This window comes from Melospiza georgiana, chromosome 1, assembly GCF_028018845.1.
Source record: "Melospiza georgiana isolate bMelGeo1 chromosome 1, bMelGeo1.pri, whole genome shotgun sequence".
NCBI lineage: Eukaryota > Metazoa > Chordata > Aves > Passeriformes > Passerellidae > Melospiza > Melospiza georgiana.
In genome coordinates, this window is record NC_080430.1 from 95,283,810 (window position 1) to 95,300,937 (window position 17,128).

The 17,128-nt window shown below is 44.1% G+C and overlaps 1 protein-coding gene across 3 annotated transcripts in view; it reads left to right on the plus strand.

The window, feature by feature from the left end:
- RIPOR2 (RHO family interacting cell polarization regulator 2) overlaps positions 1 to 17,128 on the plus strand; it is a 52,204-nt gene that overhangs the window by 4,607 nt on the left and 30,469 nt on the right. For all 3 annotated transcript variants that reach the window (XM_058028312.1, XM_058028328.1, XM_058028320.1), the window contains exons 2-6: positions 13,454 to 13,580; positions 14,715 to 14,870; positions 15,477 to 15,555; positions 15,768 to 15,791; positions 16,827 to 16,880. In XM_058028312.1, coding sequence (XP_057884295.1) covers positions 13,454 to 13,580; positions 14,715 to 14,870; positions 15,477 to 15,555; positions 15,768 to 15,791; positions 16,827 to 16,880 — 440 coding nt within the window. The remainder of the gene's footprint in view (positions 1 to 13,453; positions 13,581 to 14,714; positions 14,871 to 15,476; positions 15,556 to 15,767; positions 15,792 to 16,826; positions 16,881 to 17,128) is intronic.

Below are 17,128 nucleotides of genomic sequence, written 5' to 3' on the forward strand. Positions count from 1 at the left end.
GGAACCAGTGCAACACATGAAGTAGTCACAATAATACATTTTATCTTCCAGCCCTTTTAGAGCATCAGAAGCTCTCTGGTCTCTGATGCCTCCAGTAAGCTGACCTTGGCTGGCAGAGCCAACCATCTCATTACTGCTGTCCCACTGCTCACAGCCTGCCCTCTGTCCTGGCCCTCAAACAGCCTGATTAGCTGCAGCAGCAGCTATTGCTTTCCAGGTTGTGCAGCCTGCTGGTAACCCTTCAGTAACACCAGAACTGTTTCAAATAATCCCTTCTGTAATTAGCTTTTTTTTTTTAATCAAAAAACCTCATCTAGCTGCAACGCCCAGAGATTTGTCGTAGATGATTTTGTCCTGAAGAGCCTTATCAACAGGAAAGCTTCTAGTCATCCATTAACTCCAAAAAGCAGTTGCAGCAGAGAAAATCTATCTGGTCATCACCAAGGTTCTGGTTTTAGCTTGTGCCTTTGCCTCTGCAAAACACCAGTCTAGACCAACCTTATCTTTTACTATTTATACATTTGTATTTGAGCTGACCAAAAAAAGGATCTCCTTTTCAGTGAAATCTGTAAGAGACAGGCAAATAAGCATCTGTTAATAGTGGCAGAAAGTTCATATTTCAACAGACCATGCAAGGTTGAACACCAGAACTTCCCTTTTCCCAAATAACCATCTTGCTGTCTGACCAGCCAAAACTGCTTGATTTGTGCCTCTGTGAGGTGTCTTCTTCATTGTCAGATTTGTCTTGCATCTGCTAGAAGTCTGAATCTGAACAGAGGAATAAAATTTTTGCTTGTAGCGAATGCACCCCTTGAGGATGCCTTGAGGATCAGGGCTTGTGCTTGGGGTTGAGATGGTGACAGTGGTCTGTGATACTGCTGCAGGCAGGTAGGGCAGACAGTGTCACTCTGTATTCAAAGTCTAATAGGCATTTTCTTGTTGCATAACATGAAGGAAAATGTATTTTCCATAATTAAGCAGCTTAACATCCTCAGTTAGTATTTAATTTTAAAGTGTTTGGTTTTAAAACTTTTCAACTGTGGTACAGAAGTAGTAGGGTATGTTACAGCTCTGTGCCATAATATCCCTGCTAGTAGCCTTTGGCCAGTGAGTCTCCATGGGTATGGACGCACCTTTTTCTCTGGTCACCCCGTAAGCATTGCTGGATCATGGCAGCAACCTGTGCACTTTCCCAACCACAGAGGCACGTCAGTGGGTGACAGTGCTGTTGCCAATGCTCAGTTAAGTGTGTAATGTGTTGCCCTGCATGACTGACTGCCCTTTCCTTGTCTCATTCAGTACAGCCACAAGACAGTGTTCTGTTAGTTCAAAGAAGGACTTGAGTTTTCACAAAGAGGTGCTGGTGGCATTGGAAGAGTTGGCTGTGAGGTGCTCTTTGATTCACAAGGCTTTTTCTTGAATTCAGTGTGACACTTGCAGATCACATGTACTTAGATATACATAAAATCTTGTGTATAAGAAGAGATCTTTGCTAAAATAAACAGAGAAGAATGTTTAGTTTTTTAGATGTTCAGATTAATAAAGCCGGGAGCTGGAGTTGCTCACTGCAGTAAGTCATCTGTGCTACACGAAACCAAACAAAAGCTATATTAAAAATGCTAAGACTCAGCTGAGGCCAGAGAATAATCAGCTTAAAATTCTGCCTGCATAAACTAGGGCTTTGCTTTCTTCGAAATCAGAGGGAAATGTTGTCATCATCTCCCCAGAGGACAGCTGGACCACAAAGACTTGTTCCATCATGCAGGTGCTGGACTGGAAGTGCTTTCAATACATTTGATTTCCATGCCCTACACTGAAAACAGAAGTTCTCTGAATGTTAGATGGCTTTTCATATGCAGTTAACTAGCAAAGGGTTGCTTTTTTCCCATTCTCTCCTAGCTCTACCCTTAAAAAGAAAACAATCTTCCTTCCTAGTAGAGAAGGTGGTGGCAGTGGATCCAGTGTAGCAACTCCTATCTTAAACTGAACCCTGTACGCAAGGTTCTTCCAGGCTCTGTATTTCTTGTGGGCATGCCGTGCTGCCACCAGCTGAGGAAGACAATTGCCTCCATTGGCAAAGGGGCAAAATAATTTTCCATCCTCATGAAAAGCCATGATATCCTTTTCTTATATCCTTAATGATGGTCTGTTAATATGACATGAATAGGAAAATGCAGAAATCAACAGAGAAGGAAAGAAGAAAGGAAGGGCAGCAGAGGACAAGCCATGGGGTCATTCCTAAAAGCTTGTCATTAACCTGCAATGGCCCCAGTAGATCTTTCTTTTAAATGGCATACTGTGGAATAGCAGGGATGTGCCAAGATGCACTGCCTTAATTTGTGTAATGAAAAGTTACACAAGATAATTACCTTGTAGTTCAGTGACAAAAGCCCTGTCAGATCTTTTTGGTTCATGCTCGATTTATCTGTAATGTCTCTGTGTCTAGAAAACTCAAATGGTAACTAATCCTATAGCATAGCTGCAGGATATGGCATTTTAAACTCGGGATTTGATTTTGTTTAATGTCCACTACAAATTAAATTTATTAATTAACCCTGACTAGAAATACCTGCTGTAGATTTAAGGGTTTCATCGGGTTTGTATTGGTTTTGTCTGTGACAGCAAACTACAGGTGTTTGTGAATGTTTTTGGGCAGAAACAGCAGCAGGCACAGACCAGCCTGTATCTATGGCATTAAGCTCCCCTGCCTTTCAGAGGAGGAAAGTACATCAGCACTGCTTTGGGAATGATCTTTGGTCCATGCTTCCCAAAATATGCACAGTAGTTGTGTAAGAAAGCCCTGTCTGGCCCAAACCAGAACTGTGCCAGTGACTGTTCAACGTAACCTCCTTTGCCAAGCCATTGCAGAGACAAGATGGAACAGCTTTTCTGTGCTGAGAAACTCAGAGTTGAAGAATGGTTTGTGTTGGAAGGGCCCTTTAAGGGCCATCTTGTTCCAATCCTGCCCCTATCATGAGCACCTTCCAGTAGACCAGGTTTGTTCAATGTAGAGTCCAAGTCAACCTCAAATGTTTCCAGGAATGGAGCATCTGCAGCTACTCTGTTGTAGATTTTCCAGTGTTTCAACACCCTCATTGTAAAAAATTTCTTCTTTTTATCTAGTCTAAACCTACCCTCTTTTAGTTATAAAAGATTGCCCCTTGTCCTGTTACTACAGGGCCTGCTGAGGAGTTTGACCTTTCTTATGAGCCTCCTTCAAGTACTGAAAGGCTACAATCCAGTCTCTCTGGAGCCTTCTCTTTGCCACCTCTCTCAGCCTGTCTTTGTAAGAGAGGTGCTCCATCCCTCTGATCCTGTCTGTGCCCTCCTCAGGACTCACTCCAGCATGTCCATGTCTTTCCTGTGCTGAGGGCCCCAGATGTGGATGCAGTACTTGACATGGGGTCTCACCAGAGCGGAGGGGCAGTGTCCCTCACCCTGCTGCCCATGTTGCTTTTGATGCAGCACAGAATATTGCTGGCTTTCTGGGCTCCAGTTGCACATTGTTGAGTCATCTTGATAAGTGTTGAAATGAAATGTGGTTTCACAAAGTGGTGGCAAGGAGAGAAGGTCTGCCTAAAACTCTAGATGTGGTTCCTGTAAACACTTGCGTGTTTATAAAGCTGTTCTGCTCTTTTTGTGGATACCTGGTATAAGATAACTGTGTGGGACAGGGTTAGGATAGCTGTGTCTTCTGGCAGTCTGCACATAGCAATCTCCTTTTCTGTTTTGCTCAGCTGCCCTGTTGGTCATCAGCCCTCTTTTTCCAGTGTCACAAACACAAGCTTTTCCCAAGAGGGACCCTGGCATAGACCCGTACCCCATTATGCTCTTTCAGATGCTTCTTACAAATCCTTTAATGATCCTGACCAGAGAAAATGATGGTGTTTTGGGAGAAGTTTAGGCTATTTGATGGTATTAGATATGTACTCTTATATCCTGTCCCTTGAAGAGGTTTTTTAAGCTTAAAATACTGTAGCCAAGAGAATAATAAACTCTGCCATAACTTTAAATAAAATTCCATAAAGTCATGTATGTGAGAAGACTGAAGTTTTGAATTTTAAAATGAGCTGAAGCCAAGAGACAAGCGAGTTGCATCAGAGCAGACAGCCGTTCTTGGTTGTGCATGGACAGTGTTCAGCTACCTGATGTACTGCAAGAGAGCTTCAGACAGATGCTATAACCAAATGTAAATGAAGTAACACAGGACTTTTATGGCAATGCTCTTTAAGGGGCCACACTTGTAAGGTGTCAAAAAGATTAAATAAATCCATTTCTGCAATGCTCATGTCTGGAAGAAGAACATCCAGCTTTAAAGATCTTCATCCTAGGACATGTAACAGTGTATCTTTCACAGTATTTTAGGGAGCAGTGTGCCATTACGACACTTCTGGAAATAGAATGATCGTATAAACATCCACGGAGTTTTAAGTCACCCTAATCCCATGTATTTAAAGAGGAGCAGCAAAGCGTTTGTATCTCATTAGTGGCTGAAGGGATTTGACAACAATGATGTTTTACTTTCCTTTCAGGGATGAAAAGCCTGGCGTACTTGTTTAATTTAGCTCACTCATGCTTATATTAGAGCGTACCTGGAGTGGATACTGAGAACAGCCAGTTTGTCTGTCTTGGCTGAGGGAAAACAAATAATCTCTAGAGCAGCCCACTGGTTACCCAAACCATTCTGCATGTGTTTACTTGATGCCTTTACATTCCTGCAGATGCAAAGAAATGGTAACCTCAGCTCGCTGTCCTTGCCTCTGCTGCTGCCATCTGCATTAAATGAGGGTTGTAAAGCAGCAAAAATATTGGTACAAAGTAATTAAAGAAATCAGCATTCTCAAGGACAACTTTCCTAGCCATTGCTTTTTTTCTCCTGTCATGGAGAAGATTTTTGTATTCATTCCTTGCACAGTCTGAGAAAGTGAAGCCACTCTGTGCTGCTTACACTTGACATGCAAATGTAGGTCACTGCTCAGATTCATCATGGATTTTGCCAAAGGACTCCCACTGGAGCTGTATCTGTTGACATCAGGGCTGTCTTACTCCACTTGTGCTTAGTTGGACTCCTGGGCCTGTTACTCCAGATGTTCCTGTTAGTCAGTAAGGGTGAAGGGAGACCACCCGCAGCACTCACCGGTTCCTAGGCCTCCCCTAATGCTAGTGCTTGCCAAAATGGGTAATCAGTTGGTCACTTCTTGTGGTCTGAGCTAAGAAATTAAAATTCCACCCAACATCTGTGGCCAACCAGACCTATGCTAAAAGAGGTAGAGAAGTAGTCAGGCTGCTCCTGGCTGGAGGAGTTCCCACAACCTGTTTTTCATCCTGCTAGTCTTACTGCTCACAAGGTTGCTCCTTGTAGTTTATCTCCTGATGCAGGGGTAGATAACAGAGCTGCCCAGAGTCTTGCACCTTTATGACTGTGCAGTGCTGCCCCAATGACAGTGTGGTTAATTGTGTGCTCAGGCCACTCTGCTGAACCGCTTGTTAGGGATTTTGTGCAAGGTGGATTTAAAGCACGAGAGGATTGTTCTCAGTTGGGTTTTAGCAGTGCTTTTTCTTTAGATTATTTGCCAGCACTTGAATGGCAGTAGGACTTCGTTTTTAATTAAATCTTACATTGACACAAAGAATTATCAGTGATGAGTAGAATTGGAGTTGACTTCTAATCAAAGATAATTCTGCATACTGGGGTGGGTTTGAGATAAATGAATGTCAAATGTAATTAGATGGTCAGATTCTGATCCCTCAGCCACACTCATAAGTACAACACCAAATTTTGCTTATTTATGCTAATGCAAGCTGAATACGATTGCCCCATGTCTCTAATGATGTAGGGAGCAAGATTAGGGAGGGCTCCATGTGGGCTCCTGCGCATGCTCACCCCAGCCACCAGTGTGAAATAAATGTTGGAACTGAAAAAAAAAAAAGGAGGTCAGCTGCCATGAACCCATCTGTTGTGTGCGGAGCCATTTAGGATCAAGTTTATTTTCCTTGGGTTTATTACAGTGAAATAACTCATTTGCATTTCCCTCTCCTTGGGTTTTCAGCTATACCAAGGGGAAGGTGCAGTGTGGGTCTTTCTCTGAAGGAAGGTTAAGCAGAGGCTCCCTGGCAACAAAAACAGAGGAATGGGGGCATTGCACTGAGAGCTCTGGGGGAGTAGCTGCAAAAAGGGGAGGAAGAAGGCTGACTGTGTGTGGTATGAAACAAAAAGAGTGCTGCTTTCACCTTAGCCACTGCCAATCCTTATTTCTGTGTTCTGTGAGGTAATGGGAATTAGAGGCAAAGGCATGTTTTACAAGAAACATAAAATGAAATGCAAAGTCCTCACATGTACTTTGGTACCTAGACTGGTGTGAGAGATGACTTACTGAATATATGCAGCTAATATATTGCAGTGGGAGCATCAGCTATTCAGGTTCTATGCACTTACAGCCATATCTACTTTACCATTTTGCTCTTGACCTGGACTGGTAGCTTTCTTCTTACTATTCTGTTGCTTTTTATGCAATAAAAAGGTTCATGTACATCATCTAGTTTGGGTAGGAGGAGCAGAAGAACAGCATGGGCTGTTCCAGATGGTAGACAATTTGTATTTCTGGTCAGGATGTCTAGTGATGAGCTAGCATTTGAATTGAAAATGCCCTTACATGCAACATTTAAAATGCTCTTACAGAAATCAAGCCATAAAGTACAAGCCTTTTTCCTAAGGCTTGTTACAATTTGCAACAAAAGCTGAAATTTGGTACTGAAATACATTTTCATTTATTAGAAACGGGTAATGGCGGCTTGTGCTCACTTGCGGGGATTTCTGCATGAAAAAGTAAAGCTCCCAGCTGTGGGCTTAAGAGCTATAAAAGATGCATCAGCTGCATAAACATTTCTTTGTGCATTGCAAGAACAGAATCCACCTGAATTGAAGGTATTGAAATACAGCTAATACAAGAATCACTGTGGGTGTCTCTGATGGACATAAAGTCATCAGTGAGAAGTGTGCTCAAACCTTCAGAGAGATCCTGCAGGACAGTCAGTGCTGAGGATGTCCATGGTGAGACATGGAAGAGACCACCTCAGGGAGAGCAGGATGAGCTGCAGTGGGCTCAGCTGAGATTCTTGCTGCTGCAAGAGGCGGGGCAGAAGTTTCCCTTCCTGTGCTGTGGCTGCCAATGGCTTTGATGCCCACCCAAGCGTGTCCCATGTGCTCCCACATGTCTTGTTTGAAGGAGGGGGCTCCATCTCAGCTGCAGCTCCTTCTCTGTGCAGCACTGCTCTTCAGCCGTGTGGGGAAGCCCACGTGGCTCGTTCTGTGCACTAAAATTAACGCGTGGAGCTCACGGGTGTGCTGGCCTTTCACCGGCTGATGTAGGCTCGGGAAGTGTGCTGTCGGTGCAGCCATATGCTACTATTTAGGAATATCTCTAAGCCTTGGGCTTGGGTGGAACAAATGCACATGATTTTATTCTGGCAACCAAGAATAGTTCTTCAGATGGAGCTCACATGTCTGTGCAGTTCTAGCAAATGCTGCCCTGCACAAGGGAGGATAAAGTGCCATGAAGGTTGTAATTTGTGTGATTGAGTGACCAACAGAAGACACCTTTCTACAGGTGCTTCCAGGAGTCCCTCACCCCACAGAAATCTTCTTGACACATACAGAAATTGTGAGCCTGCTCACTCATGCTTAAGAGTTTTTGTCCTGAAAGTGTAAAAAGTCTTGTGCAAGAATTAAATTTCTTGTGAAAGTTTTTATAGTGCTCCTGAGTACTCTTATCCACTTAGCACTGTCAAATTTTTATGTTTAAAAACCCAAATGTTTTTAATGATGTCTATTTTCTCATCCAAGACGCATGCCTCTGTACCTTCTGGGAGGCTAGGAAGCATGAAAATCATAAATTCCAGGTGGTTATTTGGGCTACTGGCCATGCTGGCCTTGTATTGCCAAAGTGATTCAGCTAAATCAGAAGGAAGTTGGAAAATAAATATTAAAAATTACTAGACTCAGGCTACAAAAGCAAGGAGCATGAATTGAAGGTGCACTGAATGAGCTTGGCACTGTGAACGTGTGTTAGTTTAGAATTTCATTTTGCTCTTTGGGCTTACGAGTGCAAAGCAGAAAGATTTGGCTGTTTTGGAGTATGACATGACTACTAGGGCATAACAGTTCCTTCCCTTATTGTGGTTGTCTTTTGGAGAGATGCATGGTCCTAATTGTGATCTCATTGCATTCAAAAGTTTGTCTCCTTTGTAGGCCAGCCAGCCCACTAAGCAGCATATAGACCTTGGCATAGATGAGAGAGGAAAATGTTCTTTTCTTTCATTAGTCACAAAGATATCTGCTCTTTTGTCAGACATACCCCGGGTTTGCAGGTAAGAAATGTTCCTAGCACAGCAAACAGAATTGGTTGCCTTTTGTAGCCATTCACTCATGTTAGTTAGTGGGCCCCCTCAGCTCACCCTAACCTAGATAATTATCACTTGATTTTTAACAGGCAGCCTGCAGACCATCATAGATCAACATAGAAACCACCTCACTGCAGGGACTACCTCTCCTTAGGTCCAGTATGGACCTTGAACCATGTGTCACACAAGAAAATAATATAGGAAGAAAGGATGATCATGGATGCTTTCAGTCATTCAGCCCTATCCCACATTCCCATTTAATCAGCAATTATACGTAATTCTGAAGTGTTCTCGAAGCCTCAGCTGCTGACAGCTCCCTTACAAATTACAGCAAATTCTAGACCTGGAGCCATAACTGTAGCTGCTACACAGAACAGGAGGAATTAAGGGCACCCTCACCACTGTATATTGCAGCTTTACATGGCTGTTAGAACATGTCTAGCAAAACCAACTTCCCCTTGTCATGTGGTGAGCAAAAAATGCCATCTCCAAACTGGTCATGGGAAAGAAGCAAAGAAAAAAAGGCTGTGCAAAAGTTAAACTAGATTTAGCAAATATGTTTCAGCCTGAATTTTCCCTCTTAGTTTGAATCAAGTACTGTTTATCAAATATTTTGGCACTGTGGGAGGTAGAGGCCTATGCTGAGGGTGATGAAGAGAGGGCAGCCCTGTGAAAGTGATTGTCCTTTCCCCACTCATTAGCTCAGGCTCAGCTGCTTCCCCATTTCCAGACTGAAAGAAGAGCTGAGAGAGGGGACTTTTATTTCCCTGGGGACAGAGACATCATCAATTGTCTGCCATTCTGTGCTGCAAGCTGTCAGCGAATAGGGCAGAGGAGTACTGATAGGATTTCACCTTATCCCTTGACTCACTGATGGGCTCATCATTCAACTGCTGTGCACTTAGTATGGGCAGTACTAATTATATTAATTATACTTCTACACAGGGCATGCTTATATTAGCAGTAAGGAGACTGCTGTCTTTTTAAAATGAAACATCCCTGGTTCATTAACTATATAGATTTAAAAGTGTAAGTGTAGTCATTATATCCACTGCTGAAGGGGACCTCTCAAATCACAGAAGCATTTAATATCATTTTAGATGTGCAACTTGCATTATATTGAGAGCAATATTTATATTGCATGTAGAAGACAGTAGCATTATATCATATAAGTGCTAAATGTAGACTGAGAAACTCGATCGCTCCCTTGGCATAGCACCAGAATGCCCTTAGCAGTGTTCAGCTGTGGGGATACCCATCAGGTCAGTAAGAGAGCTGGGTGAGCCCTCAGGGGCTGAGCCTTGCTGAAATTATACTAGCAACTGCAGTCATGCAGATCATCAGGATACAGCTGTACTATTAAATTCAGAGGTAGGTTTATGTAGTTGATAGCAGAGAGACCTGTGAATGGTTTAAGAGGCAGGAAGAGAAACGCCTCTCAGCAGAGGGTATCACAACAACATGACAGATACTCATCACTCAAAGTGTATTTGCAAGATGGGTATCATTAATAATCCATCGATGCAGAGCCCATATGCAGCCATTGTCTCTGGGAATCTGGGCCAAGGGGCTGATGCAGGGTCTGCAATTTTCTGAGGTTGGTTGGAAGTGTCTGAGATGTCATATTATGAATATTAGTCTAAATCTTAAGAACAGATGGTGTTGGTACAATAGAGTCAACCTTTTACCTGACCAATGGAAAATAACTGAACAGAACTGGGGGATTTCACCAGTTCCTACTGCTACCTCCTTTTATCTCAGTTTTCTTCTGTACAGAAATTAAACATACATTATTCACCAAGATTATATATAATATATAGGGAGAGGCCACAAGCCTATCTGGGCTATGGGTTCTGACCATTTTATGCAGAAGCAAAGCAAAAGTAGCTCCAGGCAGGTCTTCAATTTGCATTTCAATTGCACTTCTTGCACATTTTTCTAGTATCTTGGGGATAGTCTTAGCTACTAAAGCCTTTTAAAGCCATCTGAGTGCTTGAGCAAAATAAAGAAAATAAATAAGTACATTCCTTTTCCAAGATTATTTATTTTTTAAGTTTGCCCAAAGGAAAAGAAAATCAAAACAGTTCCAGTGTTTCTGCACAGTCAGATTTGGACACTTAAGATTCTGTTCAGAGTGAAAGCCATTAGTGTTCTGATCATGTTAATAGAGAAGAGACATCATGCAGAAGATGCTAGCATTTTCACAACAGTTTTGAATCTAAAGCCCTTTTCATAGTCAGTGTGGTTGTGATTAGCACCCAAGTTCAAGTTTTGTTTTATCTCTCTTATTTTTTGAGGAATTGTTGGTGTTTAGGCTGCTAAATCTCCTCTGACTGTCAGTGTTGTTTAGCTCCTCCTAGGTCTCCAGATGTTGTCAGGGTGTGTGTGTTAATCATCCTGTCAAGCCGTGCAAGTACTGAACACTTGCAAGGGATTTTCTTTCTGCTCCTTGGCACTCTGGACCAGAATTTTGATGCAAATCCTTGTATGGTAGCATGCAGATTGCAGCCTAATTGTCTAAAGGTTATTTGCACACCCAAAGGGAGCTTGCTGTGCAGCCCCCAGAATGCTGTGGTCGGGTGGTTTCCGCTCTGTCTCGCAGGAGGTGGCTCTCTGTGCAGTTTGAACTGTTAGGCATAATCTGGGAGAGGGAAACTCTCTACAGTCTATAGGGATGTGAGGTTTGACCCTGGAAGCTGCAAAATGCCTTCTGGCAAGTGCTGTGCCAGGTATCTGCAAACCTGAGCACAGCTCAGCCCTGCAGAGGTGTGCAGAGAGCCTCATGCATGTAGGGGTGAGTACAGAGCCAAATTTGGGCTCTCAGTGAGCAAAGACTCAAGTACCTCCAGCTGTGGCTGGAGCATGTTTATCCCTGTGTAAGTTAGCCAAAGTATCTTCTGAGAATTTTCTGGTATCTTCTGAGTTGGTGAGGAGCAGCAGCTCCAGAGCCTCTCTGCTCCTCCATGCTCTCCCCTTTCCGTGGGTTTGTGCCCAACACAGGTGCTCATGGTCCTGCTCTGCCTGAAAGCAGCTTCTGTGTCCCAGGGATTCATCCTTGCTGTGGTTAAACTCTCTGAGCTTAGTGGGCTGCATCTGGGCTAGGCAGGGACATGAATGGTGAAGTACCATTGCCTGCTGACCACAGGGAGGGAGAAAGCTGTCTTTCACTGCACCCCATGTGGTATCTCTGTAGCTGTTCAGTCAGGGGGACAGCCCTCACTTCCAAAACAGGAAGATGTACTCTGGTTGGGTTGTGCAATAGAGAAAATGTCTCATTAGCAGTAGTGCTGGCAATGCTAGGATTGGAAGAAGTGTTTCTGGCAATGTTCTTGCAGAAATATTCCTGACAAAGCTGCTCCTTGGGCAATGCAGTCTCCTCCAAAGAGAAACAGTAGTTTGCCATGGCACCCACTGCCACCCTAAAGAATATTTGCCCAGTTTAATGCTCCAAATTAAATATAACTGAGCAGTGCACAATGTTTCCCCACGTATTTGCTTTCTGCAGTGAATGTTTGCCATGCAAGCAGCACGTAGCTCTGGTGCTTATCATTAATAAATATGTTCAGTTGTGAAGGCTCACAGTGTAGATGTCTGGCTTTCACAAATGGCTGTTTTATTGGGCACTCTCAGTCGTTCCTGACCTGTGGGGATGAGAGAGCGATTTAGACTTGCTGTCACCCCCTCAGCCCTGTAGGTCAGAGTTTCACAGAACATCAGCTCCACTGCCTGCAGGCAGCTCCAGCCCCTGCCATGCCATCCTGCTTCATTACCAAGCTCATCCCTCAGCCCAGCTACTGGAGTGAAATGAACTGGAGCCATGGGGCAGGCTGGGTCCAGCTTTTAAAATAGATGGAAAAGAACTGCTAAAACCCCTCTTCTTCATTTTCTGTCAGGTTATTTTTAAGCTGGCCTAGTTTCTCAGTCCGTTTCACAGCACAGTGGTGTCATCAGCTGAACTGACATCCCAGGAAGGATGGAGGCAGTGAGAGGATGGGTCCTGCAGGATGGGGGAGCCATGTCTGGCAGCACCCGCTGACCAACTCCCTCTTCTCCAGCATCCCCATTTTCCTCCTGCTGCCTGGCCTGTGTTGGCCTTGGTGCTCCTCACAAATTGGTGGGGCCACTCCTCTTACCAGAGCAGCACAAAACCAAGCCAGCAGAAAAATCAATTTAATTGTCTGCCAAGGGCAGAGACAAGAAAAACAGTGGATTAAGGAGAAAAGGAAGACAAAGGTGTCCCCATTTTCCCTTGTGGCAGCAGACAGAGCTGCTGTGAACCGTAGCACTTCTCTGCTATTTATTTGTGGATGGATTGAAATCATCCTAGTTTAGTGCAGATGCCAAGCTGGGCATTGGAAATGAGCACACAGAGGGCAAGGGCTTCCTCCCTGCTGAGCTCCCCCCAGCCAGACACATGAAATGCAGAGCATACAGTGCCTGGAGCTTGTTTACTCCTCTCTCTTCACAGTGGAGGGCATCCCTCTCATCACGGCATGTCATGGCTGCACACACAGCCACTGTGTCTTCCTTCTCAGCAGCCCCTGGGCTGAGCAGCCATGGGAGCAAGGATCAAAGGGGAGCTGCAGGGCATTCATGATGTATCAATCCTTTTAAAAATTATTACTGTGTATAATCACACTTTGCAGTGATGGTGAGCACCTCCAAGAGCTCTCCACGCTCCCATAATAATTCCCAGGACAGATCAGGATGCTGGGGCTGGGGGTGAAGCATGCCTGGCCTGTCAGAAATTGGAGATGGCATTGGGATTATCGCATTGAAGTATCTGGTTTCTAGACCCACATCCAGACCCTCTTTGTGTTTCTGATGCATTTTTCAGTAGACTCTGGGCTGGAAGTCAGAAGTTTGAATAGGATTGTTTTGGTTTTGAGTGGGCATGATTTGGAAATGCACACAGATTTGTGCCCTGGCTTGCAGCCCTTCGTGGGGTTCAGGTACCCCTTAATGTCAGGGATGGACACCAGGCTGTCTGGCCTCACTGCCTGCCTTTTACTGTAATTCCACCCTCACTGACATGCTTTCTGTTGTTTTTCAGGAATATCTCCAAGGCTCTCTGACATCATGTCAATAGGATCACATTCATTCTCCCCAGGAGGTCCTAATGGGATTATTAGAAGTCAGTCTTTCGCTGGCTTCAGCGGGCTTCAGGAAAGACGGTCCAGGCAAGTGCCCTTGCTCTCTAAGGGGAATTTCAAAATCGGGCTGTAAGGGACTTCTGGGCTTTAGGGGATGAAAGGGGGAAAGGAGGTGAGAGAGGACTTCTATCTTTCTGACTCTCTGCCAAATAAAATGTCCTAGGCTAAAATGTGTCTATATTTTTTGTATAACTAAGGCGTTACCCTTGGCCTGTTTGCCTCTCCCCCATTAATGCAGGGCTTCCTCACATGCCTCAGAGCTGTGAGAGAATTTCAGAGAACAGTTTTAACTTATGCAGTGATCTTTTCAACATGTGAAATGTGCAGGAACACTGCACATATACACTTGCCATCACCTCCTGTTTAAGACCACTGCTGCCTAAAAGATAGTTGTCTCGCTGCAGCACCACCACGAATCCAAAACAAAGCTGTTTCCCTGAGCTTGGCTTGGAGCCTTTCTGTGCACTGCCACTTAGCTACACAGGACTTAGGGCTTTGAATCAGGCATGCCCAAGCCATGCAGTCCTGGATGCTCCCAGAGGCTACTTTACAATTGATTTTAACTTGTGTAGTCTCCCAGTGCCAGACCACCAGTTAGCAACTGAGGAGTAACAGTAGGCAAAGGGCTTCCCATTGTCAGCCCAAGTCAATGGTGGTTGTTAGATGCTGGCAAACCAAAGCCCCCAAAAGAGGCACCTGTATGCAGCCCAACCGTCCTCACTTTGCCATGCCCTGCATACTCAAGACCTGTGATGCTGTTCTCCAGAAACTCAATCAAATCCCAATCTTCCTTAGGATCTGCAGGCTTTATACCTGAGATTATCTGGGCTCCCCTTTCTTTTTAGCACCTGGATGTGGCTCAGCTCTCTCATGGACTCTCTAATGTGAGTTAGGACAGGCATAATGTAAGACAGAGAAATGTCTGATGAGCCTCAGACTCGGCCTTGCATTTCCAGATAAGCAGTTATATCTTGGGAAGCACATATCCCAGGCTGCTCAGATTCTTAACCCATAAAGAAATGCAGACCTTTAATGGGCAGGCACAGAAGCAGATTCATTTTTTGCTAGCAGAGATAATATCACAAGATTTCTTCAAGCTAAACTCCTTTGAGATTTCTATGATTTATAGGGATTTCTTCTTCTTTGATGTTCATTTTGCAGGTGTAACTCCTTTATTGAAAATTCCTCAGCACTCAAGAAGCCCCAAGCAAAGGTGAAGAAAATGCATAATTTGGGCCATAAGAACAGCACCACGCCCAAAGAACCCCAGCCTAAAAGGATGGAAGAGGTCTACCGAGCCCTGAAGAGTGGCCTGGAGTAAGAGCTTTTATCCTGCTTGGTGACTGAAGCTTTCTGTGACATTTTAGAGAAACAAAAGCAGGGATCCTTCCTCATAAGAGGAAGTCTGGATTGTGACACTTAGTATCTAAAATATTTGTATGGGAAACAGGAATACAGGAGGCAGAATCCCATTTCCATTCACATTTTGAGAAAAGCTCCCAGTCTGGGATTTCAGCATCAGATTTTTTTTTCCCCTGAGTTTCCTAGAGTCCTATCAAAGGCTTGTATTGCCTTTCAGATAACATCCCAGATGATAACAGGGCTTTAATCAGCCAGATACAGGCGTAGCGACTGGAAGGCACCAGCCCATAAACTGAGCAGCAGATTAGCTTACTTGAAACTGGTTGTTCAGTGTAAAGAGAGCACCAAGCTCTTACACAGTTAAATAAGTGGGCTCCTATTTATTCCCAAAAAGGCATCAGGGAGCTGCTTTTAGGACAGATCAATGTAAATGAGTTTTTGTCTGTAAACACATCCCGTGAGGAAAGCCATTTGTCAGGTAGATTTTCTTTTAGGATGGTCATCAGCCAGCTTGGTATGTGCTGCAGAGCTCATGCATCGTTCTCTGGTTTGTGTTTGCAGTGAGTATCTGGAAGTTCACCAGACAGAGCTGGATAAGCTGACTACTCAGTTAAAAGACATGAAAAGAAACTCCCGCCTGGTACGTGCCATGCTTTTCCATGTGTAGGTGCGCAGTGGCCTTCTTGAGGTGCTGGAGCAGCCAAGGGATGGGTGTGGGATACAGGGAATTTGCACTGGTGCTCTTCTTCCCTTCTAGTCATTGTCTCGTTTGTGATTTCTGAGTGTCAAACACTATTTTCTCATGGTGCTGTTGTGTTGCAAAATTAATCAGTTTTGTGTTCTCTGTTGCAGGGAGTCCTGTACGATTTAGATAAGGTATGCTACTCCCTTCAACACTCACTTTGCAAGAAAGCATTAATATCCTTACAATGTACATGGAAACCTTTCTCAGAGGGATCTGCTGGCCATGCCAACACCTGCATTTCAAAGGAAGAAGTCCCACTCCCCTCCTCTTCCCAGGGGCTCTGGCATTGCCCACTAATGCAGCATCAAACACAGTGTGCTCACTGATCTGGTGTCAAACGTGCCCCACCAACCCTTTTTCTGAGGTCTGCCAGGTCAGACTGGCTCTGGGATGGCACAGACAGAGAGACAGACCCCTGCCAGGCAAGCAAAGAAGGAAACAGAGGAGAGACTTCCTTCTTCTGTCAGCTGACAGCCATTAAATCCATTCCCTTGTGCAAATTCTCTTAGCCAGCCCCCAGTCAGATGGGGGCTGATAGCAGTGCACAGAGGGCTGGGGGGGATCCAGGTCAAGCCCCAGTTCATTCCTGCTCCTGTGAGTTCTGAAGAAAGAAAAACTGAAAATATATTTTGCCTGCAGGAAAATTTGGGTGAAAGAAATCTTGCAAAAACATTTCCTGAAAAAGTCTGACTTTTTTTTCAGTCAAAATGCCAAGTTTGAGTTTATTCTCAAAACCAGCTTGCTAAGGAAGACAATGGATCTTGAAATGCAAAGCCTGATCAAAATCAATATGGGATTTCAAAGTACTGAAAACGTTATTTTTAACCTAAAAAAAAGCTCTGCTTTCTTTTCTTTTTTTTTCTTTTTTTTTTTTTTTTTGTTTGTTTGGGGTTTTTTTGTTTTTTTGGGTTTTTTTTATAATTTAAAAAATAATTAGAAAATGTAATTTAAAAATATGCATTAGGTAAAGGAATGAAGAAACTTCATTGTCAGCAGCAGCTTAACAGTAGTAGGGTGGGACAACTGATTCTGGATTCATGGTCATGGAAATCCTGTGTGTTTTAAGGAGGAATATCTTGGACCCATGGGGACTAGCACAGCTAGCATGGCAGTGGCTTACTGATTTATTTAAAGGTGCCTCACCTCTGCCTTTTTCTTTCTTTCAGCAAATCAAAGCAGTTGAGAGATACATGAGAAGGCTGGAGTTCCACATTAGCAAGGTAATGAGCTCTCTCCTATCATCTTTCTTCTGCATCTGTTCCTATATCATTGAGGAAACAAACCCTTGGCCTCCTGCTACCCCTTTGTGCTGGGGAGGCCGCTCCCGGACTGGCTGGTTTTTCCATGATAGGCTGGTGGTCAGAGCCAAAGAAAGGGTTTCCACATAGATCCCAAGGTCCAGCCATGCCCCAAGACACTCCCACATACTTTTAGGTACAGAGAGAACATTGGGTTGGAGACCTGCTGG